General features: G+C 41.6%; 1 protein-coding gene and 1 pseudogene across 1 annotated transcript; one reads left to right on the top strand and one right to left on the bottom strand.

Annotated features, from left to right (window-relative positions):
• Window positions 1–16,491, top strand: part of LOC111197347 (zinc finger protein 271-like) — a 109,768-nt pseudogene that overhangs the window by 55,426 nt on the left and 37,851 nt on the right.
• On the bottom strand, window positions 11,558–15,461 carry LOC125801672 (uncharacterized). Its single transcript, XM_049478468.1, has 2 exons — window positions 15,124–15,461; window positions 11,558–13,183 (listed from the first exon to the last, which is right to left on the bottom strand). The coding sequence occupies exon 2, from the start codon at window positions 13,052–13,054 to the stop codon at window positions 11,558–11,560; it is 1,497 nt and encodes a 498-aa protein (XP_049334425.1). The 5' UTR covers window positions 13,055–13,183; window positions 15,124–15,461.

Raw genomic sequence — 16,491 nt, 5'->3', positions numbered from 1 at the left:
CACTAAAATAGGAAAGAACACGTACCTCTATATTTCCATTTTCTACAACTAATGTTTTTATTCAGTAGGTTTACTAGCATTACTGCTACTGATGCTGGCGTTACACACATAACTCATTTAAAAGGGATTAAAACTGTAGCTTAAAAGCTTTAATAATTAGCTCTGTGCTGCTGAAACAGTTAATGTTATTCTGTGTTGAGAAATGAATAGAATTTTCAGTATAAAAAGCATCAAACATTTATCAATATAATGAACATGCAATACTTATGGAGAAGTTGAGTTTACTTTATAAATGTTTGGTACTTTTTATACTGAAAATTGTATATACCTTTTTATACATTTCAGATTAGTCCAGAGTGTAATTGGAAAATTGGACACCTTATCCCTTTAAATAGGATGTTAACTACTGATAAACTGAGCCAATCACTATGCCCGCTTTAAAGCTCACCCTAATACTGCCCAGCCAATCACAGCTGTTGCCTGCAGTTATTCTTTCACTTATGTCAATTGTGGATGTTGAAACTCAAACTCCTGCTCATTGCAAAGAAAATACATTTTTAAAATGTTACAAAATATTTGCCATAAATGTAAAAAATGTAATGTAAAAGTACACGCCTAGTGCGTTATTTATTTGTTTTATGATGTTTTATGATGTTTTTGTTTGATGATATATGTTTTACTGTTATGTAAGGTTTGGGATTTTATGAAGTTGCATTATTGCTACACAGTTTATTACAAAAGTCAATAAAAAAATAAATTAAATAATTGGCCAGTGATCTCACTCCAATATTCCTAAAAGACTTCCTGGATAGGATACTCTTGTGGATCTTCCTCTGAAAGATGTCGTAGAGAAGTGCAAAACAAATTAACGTCAGAAAACAAATTAAAGAAAAAAAAATCATTTACATACAAAAAAAAATTAATTCAAGAAAACAATTACCAATGAAAAAAAATATTTTACATGGACAAAAACAAAATACATTTCAGAAAACAAGTTTGCAAGAAATAAAACAAATTTACAAGATGTGAAGAAAGGGAGGTATTAATACACAGGAAGTGCTTGTTGCAGAACCTTCTAAGTCAAGCTGCTTAGCAGGAGTTGTGGATCCTGAACTATGTTTTGTTCTGCGTGGCATTTTAGTCAGCTGGCAGGCTTTTGTGTGGTCAGTAAAAAGCAACTGCTTTGTTTGTTCACTTAGCTAGGCTAGCTACCAATAATAATAGTTTTTAAAACAGCAAATGGTGTGGTTTGGACATTTAGCTAGGCTGGGTACTAACTAATAAAAGTCAGTAAAACAGCAAATGCTTTGTTTGTACATATAGCTAGGCTAGCTACCAATAATAATGGTCAAAAAACAGAAAATTATATGTTTGGATATTTAGCTAGGATTGCTACCAATAATAATGGTAAATAAAACAGCAAATGCTATGTTTGTAAATTTAGCTTGCTAGTGTCGTTCGTAATCTGACGACTCTTGGCCTCCCTTAAAGGGAAGCCTTGGGCTAGCTTAAAATAGACTCTTAAAAATTATCTAGTCATGCATCGATGTAAAGTTCTAAATTCAAAAGAAAGAAGATAAAAACAGACGAGTGCCTCGAGTTTTAAAGAAAGGAGAAGTCGGGTCGTTCTGAAGTTCTAAGTTGATCTTTTTATTGTTCTTTCAGTCAGGAAGCTCCGATCTTCTGATGAGACAAAGAATTACATGCTCTTTTATACAGTATTTGGGTGAACAAAAGGTGGGGGCTTTAGGCTCCACCTTTTACCGTTATATAACCATATGTCAGTTGAACATAATTGTTCCCAAACATGATCACCTTTAGGGGGGTTTTTCCGGTCAAGGTTATGGGCACTATGCCATTAGTCCCATAATTGGATTTAATTGTGACCAAATCAACATGGTATGGTTTTTTTAAAAATGTTGACCTTCACTTTGTTTGATGTTCCCATGGAGTGGGAGTCTATGTGGCCATCTGGCCTCTATCTAATGAGTTTAGAGATATGCTCCTCAGTCATCATATAGCATTTCCCGGGGAGCTAGCCAATTATGTCCTGTTATCTTATAACAGCTGTCTCCCTTTGAGATATGTTAGGTACAGGTCTAAACTTGTTACGGGAGAAGGCAAACAGAGGATGAGCGAACTTAATGAACTTGCTCATATGAGGCCAAGTGTGCTTCAGTATATGAAATGTACACATATGCTCTTCAATATCCTAAATTAGGCCCCACATTCCCCCCTTCCGTGGGATTTAGTCCCACGGAACAACGATGGGATAATTTGGTATCTCAGGCTGTTTTTCAGAGCATAAGATTTTTAGTACAGTTAAAGTTATGTTTTAATTATTTTATTATATGTGAGTTTCGTGCTCGTAAATAGTTTAAGTCCCAAGTCCATTTTTAAACCACATTGATTTGGCACAATCTTATGCATATAGGTGAGTAAACATGACAGAGTAGTAAGAAATACATGGTTATATATTCTGCTACATGACACCAAAACAAATGAATAAAGGTGGTGTAACTACTACAAAAGGTATGAAAATGCACACTTTCAAATGGATTACATAATAGATAACATGATTGGATTACATATGATAGATATGTTGAATACATGGGTTAAGTTCCATATTAATATATTGTCCACAAGGAGGGTCAAACAGGTCCGAATTACACATCTCAAGTATTGAGATGCTTTTGTCAAAATTGACATAAGTATCTGATTAAAAAAACCCCACATTCCCCTTTGTCTCCTCGCTGGTAACTGGCGACTTAATTGAGCATAGAAAGGCACGTCAAACATGGCACCTGGCAAAGCAACCCGACAAGGCCCCACATGCAGTCGCATACCTCAAGAACCAAGGGTTAAGGCATACCACCCCAGCACAAAGGCAAGGATGGCAAACCCCCCTAGAGCCAAGGCGCTATACTGATGGGGAAATACCGGTCAGTTTGGTCGCTGCCTGGAAAAGCTACCTGATAGGTCCCATATGGGAATGTGTAGCGTTACCAAGACAATGCACAGTCAAGAGGCTCCGCCTCTTCAGAGGAATTTGGGAACACGAGCAGTAGGTAAGAAAGGTCCAAATAAGCCTGTCCCCCCTTAGGCACAATACATATATGTAAGTGTAAAACATTTCACCAGATGGTGAAAGGCACGCTTGTAAAGGTATAAACACACAATCAATTATTATGGAACCTTGGGACAGGTGAAAAACAAGGGTGTAGGATTAAATAGTCCATTGACATGGAGAAACATTCAAAGACAAAAGGATAAAAACACAAAGTCAATTGGTAGCTGAAGACGTCTTCTGCCTTTTGTGACTTTGCGCCACGTAGAAAGGCACGGTGTAGGTCAAGGGAGAGGTTACTAGCACTTCACCTTGACCTGGGGTACGTAGTCGCATCATTTGTCCGGGGCCACACCCTGGCCCATTTGACAAATAACTTCAAGTCCCGCTGATGAGTCAACAGACGCATGGAAAACAGCATATTGTCCAGAGATAGATGAAATAGTTTGTTCAATCAACAGACAAGGTACAACACAACATGCCACAAACATCAAAATCAAAATGACATACAAAAGCATCATAGCCAACCTCATTAAAAGAGCTTTCCATTGACCAGAAAACAACCAGTTAAACCAGGAGTCTTGTGCAGCTTGTGTGTTTCTAACATGTTCATCACGCAGGTTTCTAAGTTTGGACATTACCTTAGTAAAATTACCATCAGAACCAGTATGAAGGGGAATATAGGAACAACATTCCTCACCAATCAAGACACAGACACCATCATCAGGTGCTCTCATTTGGTCAATAGCGAATCTGTTTTGAAGGGTCATTTTTGAAGTAGCGTCCAATTGCTCACCAAGGGCCTCTAAAGCAGTAATGGTGTGGTTAAGAAATCTCTGTTGATTGTACCAAATGCAATTAATCCAGTGGCCATTTCTATAGGCTTGCATTCCAGCAAACAATATACCTGTGGCTCCAATGCTACCATCACTCATAACTAAGTGTTCTTTAGGAATTTTTACAGGGATGCCTAGGTAATTGAGCTCAGGAACATTCTGCACGTCTGAAATGTCAGAATAAAGATCCCGTTTGTGTCTGGGTAAAGCGTCATCAAAGGTCATGACTGAAACAGAACCAGTTAAAGTGACAGGTGCACAACAGCCAGTCCACGTGTTAGTAAGGGACTGGAGCAGTTTAGTGTCTGAATGACATATCCAGAAAAGATCAGCTAGGGGAAGGGTACCGTTAGCTAAGTTAACCCTAAGATATCTATATCCTGTGAGTATATCAGTACCAGTGGGATTAAGTCTGATACGACACCTGTTGTCAAGTTCAGGAAGGTTGTGTCGTGCATTGGCTCTGCAAAAACAAAATGGATACTGAGCCCCAGTATCACGTATAACTGGAGGTGGTGGAACAATTGGACCATCAACATCAGTACATCTTGGATCAACGGCGGAGTGTTGGTTGGGAATGGTCAATGAAGACATCAAGCATTGCAGAGGAGAGGGAACTGTTCTATTAGTGACAATATCTAAACCATCTATAGGGGTGATAGTTGGGACGCTGTTACCATTGTGACAAGCAAAACAGTCAGTTGAAGCAACTGATTGGGCTGTGTAGGTCAAATATTGATAGAACATATTCTGATCAGCATATTGGGAAATTACAACACCAGGGTCATTATCTGTGTCAGGTAAGTCATTAGGGTCTAAGGAATCGAATGTGAACAGTCTCTGTGCTTCCCAGGAATGCACCACAGCTCGTGGAGTCCTGTTCAGGCGGGCTTGTTCGTAGCAGATTAGAGGCTCGCAGAAGGCATTTAAAGTATATTGAGCCTGATGTGAGCAGTTAGACCCAGTAGGGTAAGCCTTCAGGGGAAATTTACCTTTGGTGTCAATTAGGAAGGCTACTGAGGTCATAGACCGATATTCAACTTGGAAGTAGGTGTATCTGTCGCGCTTGGAGGGAGTAGTAGTCAGGAAGTATGACATTAATAAAGCTAAGCTGCAATGCAAAGGCTTAGATGGGCGTCTCCTAAGGCGCGCAGAATTGAAACAGTTAGCAGGTTGGTCACAGATATTGGCAGGTGATGCCAAACAGCGTTTTTTAGTTGTTTTGTAATCGGATTGGCGATATTGTGTCCATTCAAAGTAAATATTCGCGTAAGAAAAGGATGGGAACAGGTTGGAATTGGACATACAAACTGTTGGGTCGACATAAGGACAGTATCGTTCACACGTGCGATTGCCCGACTCAGACCAAGTCTGATGGACAATGGAACGTCTGTATTTGTTGGTGTCAAGTGAGCGTTTAAAGATAGTCCGAGAAGAGTTGTCAATCTTTTGGATGGGAATCGTAGTTTGGTAAGTGCTACATATCATAGCTATGAGTAAAGCACCTAATGCAGAGGTGATAAAGGCTGCCATGACTACTGTCAACCCAAGTAAGAGGTGGTCCTTATGGGACCTCCAAAGGTCAAGACTCTTAGTCTGGATTTGTATGAGTTGCATGGTTAGGACGCAATCCAATGACAACAGTACTCTATTAGTGAGGACTTGCTTGTTGCAAATGAACGAAAGTATTGTCTGCGACTTAAGGATGTGTTATCACCTGGAGTGGCAAAATACCAGACAATGGCGGTAGTAAAGTTTGGTCTAATTATTTCAGCAACTAGAAGGTGTTCAGGGTTAATCAATAGGGTTGATACCAAAAAAGGGATAAAAGCAGTGTATGTTTCCAGACCAGTATCTTCTATACCATTTGGTCCGGAGTGGTTAGAGGATTGCGCTATGAATGTGTGCGCTATAGAGATGTCTGCTTTGATCAAATATAAAGGCAGGTCTTTGAAAAAGGAAAAAACAGGTAATGGATAGGGGAGAGTCGGAACATGAAAGGCTTGGCAGGGGTTCATCAGGTGAAACTTGGCTAAAAACATACACAAATCACACAATGAAAGTTAATGTATACAACAATAATACAAAATAAAAACAAGAAAAAGGTCCAAGTACTTAATTAGTACTGTCCAGTAGTATTTGGTTCAATGGTATTTGGTTCAATGGAACAGTTTGCACAAAGTTCAAATTCCGTGGAAGGTGTCTGTGCAGATTGTTCCGTGAAAAGAATAGTAAAAACAATAATACAAGAAATGATGATAAAAATAAGGGTGGTACCTTTTAGTCCGCAAAGACCAGGATGCCTAAAAGGATGCCATGGAGGCATTTCTTCATCGAATGATATTAGTTGCAATGTACCTGATGTTTAAGGTTGGCAGTGATGTAGCGTTAATCGGATTCTGAGTCAGGGTGAGGAGGAGTTAGACGTGCACGTTGTCGAGTCAGGATCTGGTATCCACTTGGTCCTGCCCTAGGTGAGACAGGAGCAGGGTCACCTTGTGTTTGTTCAGCAGGTTGCTCATCAGTTTGCTGTGGTGGTTGCACATCAGATTGTTGTGGGGGTTGGTAAAATGGAGGGGCTCTTGAACAATGGTTCAGATGGAACCAAACAGTCTTTCCCTCCACTTTGACAGCAGTGGGTGTGGCCAAAACTACCTTATACGGGCCTTCTCGTCTGGGTTGATCCCACTGCCTTTTGTGTACTCTGACATATACATAATCTCCAGGGAGCAGTTCAGTCAGCGAGCTGTCAATCTCAGCAGATCTGTTAACACTTGCTCCTTTTGCTTGAGCAAATAGGTCTCTGTGAATTTTGGTAAGGCATGTGACATAATCATGAAGTTCAGCTTGAAGCTGTTCAAGACTAGGGCCTTGGTATGGTGCCCTAAGATACGTGACTGGCATTGGTCTGCCTGTCACCATCTCATGTGGTGTTAGGTTGGTCACTCTATTTGTGGTCATTCTCATGCTCATCAAAGCTAGCGGTAGGGCATCTAGCCAATTGATTTTTCCTTCACTGTGCGCAATGATCTTAGCAATTTTTGCTTTTAAGACTCCATTCTGTCTTTCAACAATGCCTTGGCTCTGTGGTCTGTAGACACAGCCAAGCCTACGTTTGATGCCAAGTGATCTGGCTATGGCTGCGATAACTTTGTTAGCAAAATGCGAACCGTTATCTGAACTAATCGTATCCGGTACTCCGAATCTAGGAATCACCTCTCGAATCAGGAATCTAGCAGCAGCAGTGGCTGTTTCTTTTTGAGTTGCCTGAGCTTCTGTCCATCTACTGAATCTGTCAGTGACTACTATAATGTAGCGAAATGCTCTAATGGGTTTTCCCATGTCTAGGTAATCCATTACCAGGTGTCTAAATGGGCCATCAGGAACAGGGATGTGTCCTAATGGAGCAGTCAAAGATTTCCTGAAATTGTACTGTATACAGACAGCACAATGGTTAAGGAATTGGTCTACAGTAAGAACTAGATATGGAGTCCACCACTCAGCCTTGATTTGTTTAATAATTTCTTTCCGGTGGACATGAGATACGCCATGTGCATCAGCAATCAGGATATTTAATAAGGATATGGGAGCTACTGGCAGGCCATTTGGGCCATACCAGACACCATTTTCTGGTTTAGCTCTTCTTTTAATCCAAACGTTTCTTTCATAGACACTTGCATTTTCTTGGCACTCACTTAAGCTAGTTAAGTCTGGTGTAAGCTCAGTCAGTTGTTCCTCAGCCAATTGGAGTCTGTCTGTGGATTGGGCAGGGCACTGTAATGTTGCGGTAGCAGCATCTTTAGCCTCCTGGTCAGCCATATTGTTGCCCTGGGTAATCAGAGAATCGTCATGTCTATGAGCAGCACATTTAACAATGGCAAGTCTGTCAGGTAGCAAAATAGCTTCTAAGAGGTCTGAAATGGCCTGTCCGTGTGCAATTTCGGTACCGTCAGCTCTTACGAACCCGCGCTGGGCCCAGATAGATCCGTACACTTGCGCCACCCCATGGGCGTACGCGGAATCTGTCATCACAGTTGCTTGTTTACCTTTAGCTAATTGACAAGCAGTAGTCAAGGCCTTGAGCTCTGCTAATTGGGCTGAGCATGGCTGTGGTATACTGGCTTTAAAGAGAGTCACAAATTGATTAGTGGTCTGATCGTAATTTACTACGGCAAAACCAGCTAGGTTGCCATCTGGTCCCCTAAAGCAGGAACCATCAACAAAAAGAATCAAGTCATTGTACGTCAAGGGCTCACTTGCTAAGTCACGTCTAGGCTTCAAGAAATCTGAAGTGTGTTGTTCACAGTCATGTGGAGTACCCTCCGTTGGGAGTGGTATCTTGTCAGCTGGATTGATTTTGTTGCATCGTTTAATGGTTAGTTCAGGTGCAGACAGGATAACGTCGTAGCCTGTGCGTCTGGCATTTGTCAGCATGAAAGAATTAGATGTTAACAAAGTATGTAGGCAATGGTTGGTATACATGGTAACTGGGTATCCCATGGTAATTGTAGTAGCCTTTTCAAAGGCATATGCTGCTGCTGCCAAACCTTGATAGCAAGGTGGCATGCCTTGTTCAATTTTGTCAAGCTGTGTACTAAAGTAGGCTATGGTGTTTGCTTGAGTGTAGCCCTGTATGGGGTTTGACAATTGTCTTAAAACAGCATTAACAAACCCCTTCTTTACAGACACAAAAAGTTCGAAAGGTTTTGAATAGTCTGGGTTGGCCAATGCAGGAGCACTGCACAGATCACGCTTGATCTGCATAAAAACTTGTTCAGCTTCCTCATCCCAAACCAAGATTCCTTTAAGGTTTCTCTGTCCGGCTGCTTTTACCAATCGCCTCAGGGGAGCGGCTTTAAGTGCAAAGTCACAAATCCATTGACGACTGTACCCAGCCATTCCTAAAAATGTGAGCATTTGGCCTACTGTAATTGGTTTAGGGACAGACTGGATGGTTTTAATGTGTGCTGGCATAATTGTGCGCTTGTTACCTTTTAAGCGTCTGCCAAGGTAGTCTACTTCCTCAGCACAAAATTGCAATTTGGCCTTGCTAACCTTGTGGCCTTTCTCTGCCAAGTTGGTTAAGACTGTTATTGTATCTTGCTCACATTCCTGTTTAGTTTTGGAAGCAATTAGCAGATCGTCAAAATACATAATCAATGTACTGTTGATTTCGATGTCGCCTAGGTCTTGTGCCACTGTTTTATTAAATATACTAGGGCTTTCGCTAAAGCCTTGTGGCATGCGGGTGTAAGTGTATTGTTTGCCTCCATATGTAAATGCGAACAAAAATCTGGATTGTTCATCGAGTGGAATGCTGAAAAATGCAGAGCAGAGGTCAATAACACTATAAAACGTAGCATCAAAAAGAATATTTGAGAGTAGTGTGTGGGGGTCAGGCACTACAGGAGTTTCGCCTTCCACAACAGCATTTACAGCTCTCAAGTCATGTACTAAACGCCATTTATCAGAGTTGGGTTTTTTCACAGGGTAAATTGGAGTATTGCATCGACTGTTGGTTTGTACTAGAACTCCTGCCTGTAGCAAGCCCTCAATTGTTGGTTTAATTCCCTCAAACGCAGCCTTACTCAGTGGGTATTGTCTTTGGTAAGGTAATCTGGCGTTTGGCTTAAGAGTCACTTGAACTGGCTCTACAGATCTAATAAAGCCTACATCAGTGTGGTGTTTGGTCCATAATTGCTCAGGTACCTCCTTTAAAAGTTCTTCCTGATCCTTGGTCAGTTTAGCTTGAATATAAGGTGCTAATCTATCCACAGCAACCTTTTCAGCAATTGTTCTGTTAACAGACTTGGTGGTTATTTTATAGTATGTTCGATCAGCCGATTCGAAAACACACTGATCATCTGTTTCAATCCATGTCATCTTTTTGCTAGCCAACACCATTGGACCTAAGTCCATTGGTTGATTGTATTTAGCAACCATAAGAGATACATGTGGTACAGAATTCTCAACCTTGTACCATTGTAACAAGTTGTCATCCAGAATAGCTTCTACAGCGACTCCTTGGGGACCTATGATCATGTCTCCTGTTCTTAATGTGATTGATTTGCCCTGTAGGCACTGTTGCCAGCATGCGTCATATTCAGTCTGTGAATTATCATGATCGTACAAAAGAGTACAGTGCAGATCATCTGACACCTTTTTCATGTCAGGTCTATGGCTCTCGATCCAAGGCTCCCACTTGTGGTAGAGCCTGTCGAGTAGGCTATCTACTAGCCTTAGCCAATAAACTGTTGGCAAGTCTTTGATTGGGCTTCCCTCGTTTGCTTTTATGTACATCTGGTATACTGGGGTTGGGAAGTCTATACACAATCCAGTGGGTGAACATCGAATATCTGCTCTCAATTTACATAGTATATCTCTACCTAGGAGATTAGCTGGGCATGCTTCCGAATATAATAAGGGAGCTACCACAGTTTGCTCGTTTATGGTTAGGTGTACAGGTTCTGTAAATCTTAGTGTTTGTGTTTTCCCTGAAAAGCCTTGTGCCCTTAGTTGATGAGAGGACAGGGGAAGATTTACTCCTTCTGGACCAATTACGGAGTGGGTGGCTCCTGTATCAATTAAGAACAATATGTTTTTCTCACCATTAATTTTAACCTGTACCTTTGGGTCACTACCAGACGAATTTGATACTGCCAATTGAATATTCTCCCCCGCAAGGCTTTCCGGGCATCTTCAGAACCATCCAGCGTTTGGACAGTTTCTTGAGTAGTGGCCGGGTTGGTGACATGTGTAACAAACAGGAGAAGCTCCAGCCTGTCGATAGCCTTGGCCTTGTTGGTAGTTTTGGCCTTGCTGGTATCCTTGACCTTGTTGGAATTTTTGGCCTGAAATGTCAAATGTGTCTAATTGATCCAGGGTCTGCGCATTAGGCATGCCGAATGGGTTGTTATTAGGTCTTGGCATCCCACGGCCTCTACCTCTTCCTCTTCCTCTGAGTCCTCCCCTGTTGCCCGATCCTGTGTTAACATAGACATTAACAGGTGGCACAGGTTGTTGGAGTTGGTTGAGATTGGGGTTGGTAATCTGGACAGCATTGGGCTGCATGCTTTGGTTTTGTGGCATTGCATTGATCGGCATCATTGGTGTTGTAGGTGCAGGAAACGTCTGCGTTGCAGGAACAACTTGTTGCGGCTGCATCCCCTGTGGGCTTTGCATAGGTTGTTGTACAGGTGCTTGTGTGGTCAGGACAGGCAAAATCTGATCAGTCGCACTTGGTGCTTTGGGTTTATCAGAGGCCACCACTGCCATGAGGTCAGCTAGTTTTTTATCTTTCTTTTTCAACTCTGTCAGTTGTGCTCTTTGTAGCTGCAAAGCTATTTTCTCCAACTCTTCTTTATTCTGGGCCTTCTTTTTCTTGTATCGCTCCGCATGATGGACGATGTGATCTTTAAACATGTTCCAATCCATGTTATTTAAGCCCACGACCTCATCAAGTGCATCTTGCACTTCCTTGGGCAAGCTCTTTCTCAGCATCATCTTAAACAGACACTGGTTGGAGGAGTTCCAAGCAGTACCTGTTTCTTCTAGCCATTTCTTTTGAAAATTGGTAATGTATTCAATGGCAGGGGTGTCAGGTTTCAGTTCAAATGAATCCAGTTGACTTGGATCCATGTCAGTTGGGAATTCTTCACGAATGGCATCCCAGATTTTGTTTCGGTAGGAGTTGAAAGCAGTCTTCAAAGCATTGTTTGGTTGCCAGGTTCCTGTAATTGGCCAGTGAAAATATGTCCTCCATTTTGGTTTTTCCAACGGAGTGTGACAGAATAGCCTTTATGTCTCCAATGGCTATAGTGTAGCCTGATGTCTTGTCTTCAAAAGCAGTGATCCACTTCTGTCCTCCTGTGGTTATGTTGGGTAGTTGCTCAACCAGGCCTTTCAAGTCCATAAAGGACCAGGGCACATATGAACTACCCTGGGCCTGGGCAATGATGGGGAAGAAATGGGATGACTTGGACGGTCTAAGCTGGTGGGACCTCTGCCTCTGTCTTATACGTTCAGAGCGTCTTGGACCTTGGGGTGGTGTTCGGTCGAGAGGCGCTGTCCAGCCAATTAGGTCCTCATCTTCTTCAGAGTCCGTGAGAGGGAAATCTGTGTCAGCAAGTCCATTCTGCATTAGTGGGCTTTGCAGCTCAACAGATCGGCTTTTACGCAGACCGTGTGCAACGTGTGAGGTTGTTGAGTTCTTTGGGACACTTTTATTAAGTAGCCTTTTGAGTTCTTCTTCTATAGCCTTCTCCGTTTTGTTGTATGTGTCCTCGAAGTTGTCTCGTCGCTGTCTGGCGCTCGCTTCAGGCTCTATCTCCAACACGCCAGTAACTCTCCGCTGTAGTGGAGCTGTTAGGAATTGCACTTGAGGACATTGTTCTTCAGTATCTGAAGAATGTTCTTCAACAGCTGGGGTGCGTGATCTTGGTCCTTTGGCTCTAACAGAGGGCTCGTGCATGCTGCTTTCATAGTTGCTCTTTGGTGTGGTCTCACCACTCATCTGTTCCTCGTGTATCGAGGGGCCACCTGCAGTGGGTGTGTCTTGAGCGGGGCTTGGCATTGTCCAGGTTGGTGCCAGGTGGGGTCCATTGGATCGAGGCGTTCTGGGTGTGTATTTACTGCAACCTTCTCCAGCTTCTTGTGTGGTCGCAGGTGTGGCAGTTGGTAGGTCAATTGTTTCATCTGATGTTCTTTCAAAACTCAGTGTACCTTTTAATTCAATTGAAGCATCTGGCCAGCCCTGTGCTATTGCAGGGTAAAGCCCTGTAGTCGGTGTGCGTTCAGAGGCATATGGTGGAGGTCTTTCTGGAATTGGAATGGGACTGGTAGGGCTTGCCGGGGCATTAGTTGGCTTAGGGCCATGGTCCATAAATGCCTTCAGCAAAATCAGCCTGCGCTGCTGTTTAATTCTCTGTCGGCTATTCCATACATAAGATTCTTGCTCTAAGGCACGTATCATGTTGCACAGCTCTGTGTCAAAGGTCCCTGCAAGGGGCCATTGCTTATCAGCTTTAGCTGTCAGTTTATGCCACCTAGCCATACACTGAGTAAGTTCAGCATAAGTGCCAACCCCTTTTTCAATAAGGAGCTGTACTGGGTCTACTTCATTTTTGCAAGTCTTGGTATTTTTACCACCCATAATGAATGAGTTAAGAAGGAGTAAAATGTACTCTTATCTGTTTCTGCGTGAAGGGTGTCGCCACGTTAGCCTCTCGTTTTCTCCTCAAGTGGGACTGTGTCCAGTTGATTGAGGCTTTCTAAAAGGAAACTGAGAGAATATATTTATATTTCAAAATAGATTTCAAGATCAAAATTAATATATTGCACCCTTTTTACTTACTCAGAAATTACAATCATGATTGTCTTTGGCTTAGCTCAAGAGTTAATACGGTACTTACATGTTATAGTGTGCGAGTGTGTGTGTGCCTGTGAGTCTATGCATGTGCGTGCATGTCCATATATGGGCGGGTCATTATGTGTGTGTGGGATTACATAAGCGTATGTAAGTGTGTGCATACTTTACAGCCAGCGCATATACAGCCTGTACACCTTAGATAAATATTTACACTAGAAACTCCTCTCCTTGCCCTGGTGCTCGCGACGCACTCCACTTCTTAATCAGCTTCATTTCTCTAGCTTCTTCTCGTCTGCACTGTTTTCGGTGAGCCTTAAGTCGGGCTCTGTTTACTCTTCTCCGAATTCTGCGTGTCTGTGCGATGTCAATTGCAATTGATGGCCCTGGGGCTGTTAGGCCCTGCAGGCGCATCTGTAAGTGAGTCATACCCTTGAATCTACTTTGGCCGCTCAACAGCGAGGAGAGCCATGATTTGGATGTGAAAACCATGATTTCACCAATCCATGTTTCGAACAGTTTCCAATTACTTGGTCGGTACTGTTTGCAGTACCTCATGGTTCTGTCAGCTCTTTCGCTGGCTTCTAAATCGATCGGGAACTTTTGATAAACCACTGTTACTGTGGTTATGGTTATATTTTGTATATTTTGTACTGTAATTTAGCATATTGCTTCACCGACTCCAATCTTGTAGTTGGCGGATGCATTTTAACACTCTTCTATAGGTTTCTGGTTCTAAAAACGTCTGCAGCCGTTTTACGCCCTTAACCACCTCACGACCAACTCTACTTACAAGGACAACACGAAAGTCCACTCTACGAAAAATGCCACGCCTATGGTGTACGGTTACAGTCACTAAGCAGGTGATTATTACTCTGTTACAAATTCTCAATACTTTTCTGGGTGGGCTCATCACTAATCAATATCAAATAACACCAACAACATTTAAACAGGTTGTCTACAAAGTCACAGTCATATTAAACAGTTTACTTAAGCTCTAACACAATCTAAGCAGTTATTAAAAATAAACTAGAGATCTCAGACAATACTAAACACAGATTTTTAAACAGACAACAGAAAACATATACCCCACTAGTCAGAACTGAATAGTTATTCCCTCGTCTCTCTGTCAGTTACAGTGGTGTTCTGCACTAAGCGCTTTTCTCCGAGTGAGAATCAATCTCCGCTGTAAAAACAGTCAGGATAGAGTGTCTCAACTTACGCTCATGGAACAAAAAGACGGACTTGGTTTTCTTACGACCCTCTGTTAAACAGACGGGTGTCCAAGTATTTCCCATTTATCTCTTACTCTTTTAGTCCTTTTTCCAGCGCACGCTCTCTCTCTGGTGTCGCTTTTATTTATATCTCTTTGGCGCACGCTTCACTCTCTGGCGTCGCTCTTATACTTATTTTCTTTTTTCTGTGTTTATTCTCTTTTTCTCATATTCTTATATCAAGTCTAACGTCGTGCTTTCTAGATCGCACCTTATGACGTTTCCCGTCTTTAACGCCCGGGAGAGAAAACATACAACATACTAGACAGACATTAACATACACTTATTTTGTTGTAATTTTACTTGAATTTAGGCGTCTAGACGCAAGAAATGTTCATCAAGTATTTCATTAAATTTGATCAATTGATCTCAATTTGTTTTGTTATACACATATTTCTAAAACATGTATATATCTTTCTTTAAGTCATAGCGCTCGTCTGCTTGTTATTCAATTAAATATTACTTTATCTTTTATGAAGTTTTAGTTTTTCTTTTTAACTTCTAAAGCAATGACATCTTTTGTGAGCAAAAAACACACTATTTCTTTTTCAGTAATTAAATTGAAAAAGGTGTAATGCTCACCGTTCCTTGAAGAGGATTGTCTTCTTCGCCACACGATGTCACGGCTGCTTTTCTCTAATCGTTACTGCGTATGGGCTCTTTTCAGGCCCCACGTGATGGGCGCCAAAATGTCGTTCGTAATCTGACGACTCTTGGCCTCCCTTAAAGGGAAGCCTTGGGCTAGCTTAAAATAGACTCTTAAAAATTATCTAGTCATGCATTGATGTAAAGTTCTAAATTCAAAAGAAAGAAGATAAAAACAGACGAGTGCCTCGAGTTTTAAAGAAAGGAGAAGTCGGGTCGTTCTGAAGTTCTAAGTTGATCTTTTTATTGTTCTTTCAGTCAGGAAGCTCCGATCTTCTGATGAGACAAAGAATTACATGCTCTTTTATACAGTATTTGGGTGAACAAAAGGTGGGGGCTTTAGGCTCCACCTTTTACCGTTATATAACCATATGTCGGTTGAACATAATTGTTCCCAAACATGATCACCTTTAGGGTTTTTTTTTCCGGTCAAGGTTATGGGCACTATGCCATTAGTCCCATAATTGGATTTAATTGTGACCAAATCAACATGGTATGTTTTTTTTTAAAAATGTTGACCTTCACTTTGTTTGATGTTCCCATGGAGTGGGAGTCTATGTGGCCATCTGGCCTCTATCTAATGAGTTTAGAGATATGCTCCTCAGTCATCATATAGCATTTCCCGGGGAGCTAGCCAATTATGTCCTGTTATCTTATAACAGCTGTCTCCCTTTGAGATATGTTAGGTACAGGTCTAAACTTGTTACGGGAGAGGGCAAACAGAGGATGAGCGAACTTAATGAACTTGCTCATATGAGGCCAAGTGTGCTTCAGTATATGAAATGTACACATATGCTCTTCAATATCCTAAATTAGGCCCCACACTAGCTACCAATAATAAAAGTCAGTAAAACAGGAAATGGTGTATTTGGACATTTAGCCTGCTAGCTAAGAATAAAAATGGTCAGTAAAACAGCAAATGCTGTGTTTGTACACTTAGCTAGGCTTGCTACCAATAGTAGTAGTTAGTGAAACAACAAATGCTTCATTTGTACATTTAGCTAGCTAGCTACTAATAATAATGATCAGTAAAACAGTTAATTATTTTGTTTGAACATTTAGCTAGCTAGCTAAGAATAACTTGAAAATTGCATTTCCTGAAGAAAATGCAGGATGGTTGCGCAGCTTAAATGGCTTCCAACATTCGTTATAATCGTTTCTATGATGTTGCTATCTGCTTACTATGGTGTCTGTGGTGGTGCTATGGTATCCATGGTGGTTTCTATGATGTTGTTAACCAGTTGCTAGGTGGTTGCCATGGTGTTGCTAAGCAATTGCTTGGTGGTTGCTAAGAAGTTGCTATAT

This window comes from Astyanax mexicanus, chromosome 4, assembly GCF_023375975.1.
Source record: "Astyanax mexicanus isolate ESR-SI-001 chromosome 4, AstMex3_surface, whole genome shotgun sequence".
Taxonomy (NCBI): Eukaryota; Metazoa; Chordata; class Actinopteri; order Characiformes; family Acestrorhamphidae; genus Astyanax; species Astyanax mexicanus.
This window is presented reverse-complemented; position numbering and strand designations above follow the sequence as displayed.

Coding starts and splice junctions, on each gene's coding strand:
- LOC125801672 (XM_049478468.1), bottom strand. CDS start 13,054: ATGGGTGGTAAAAATACCAAGACTTGCAAAAATGAAGTAGACCCAGTA.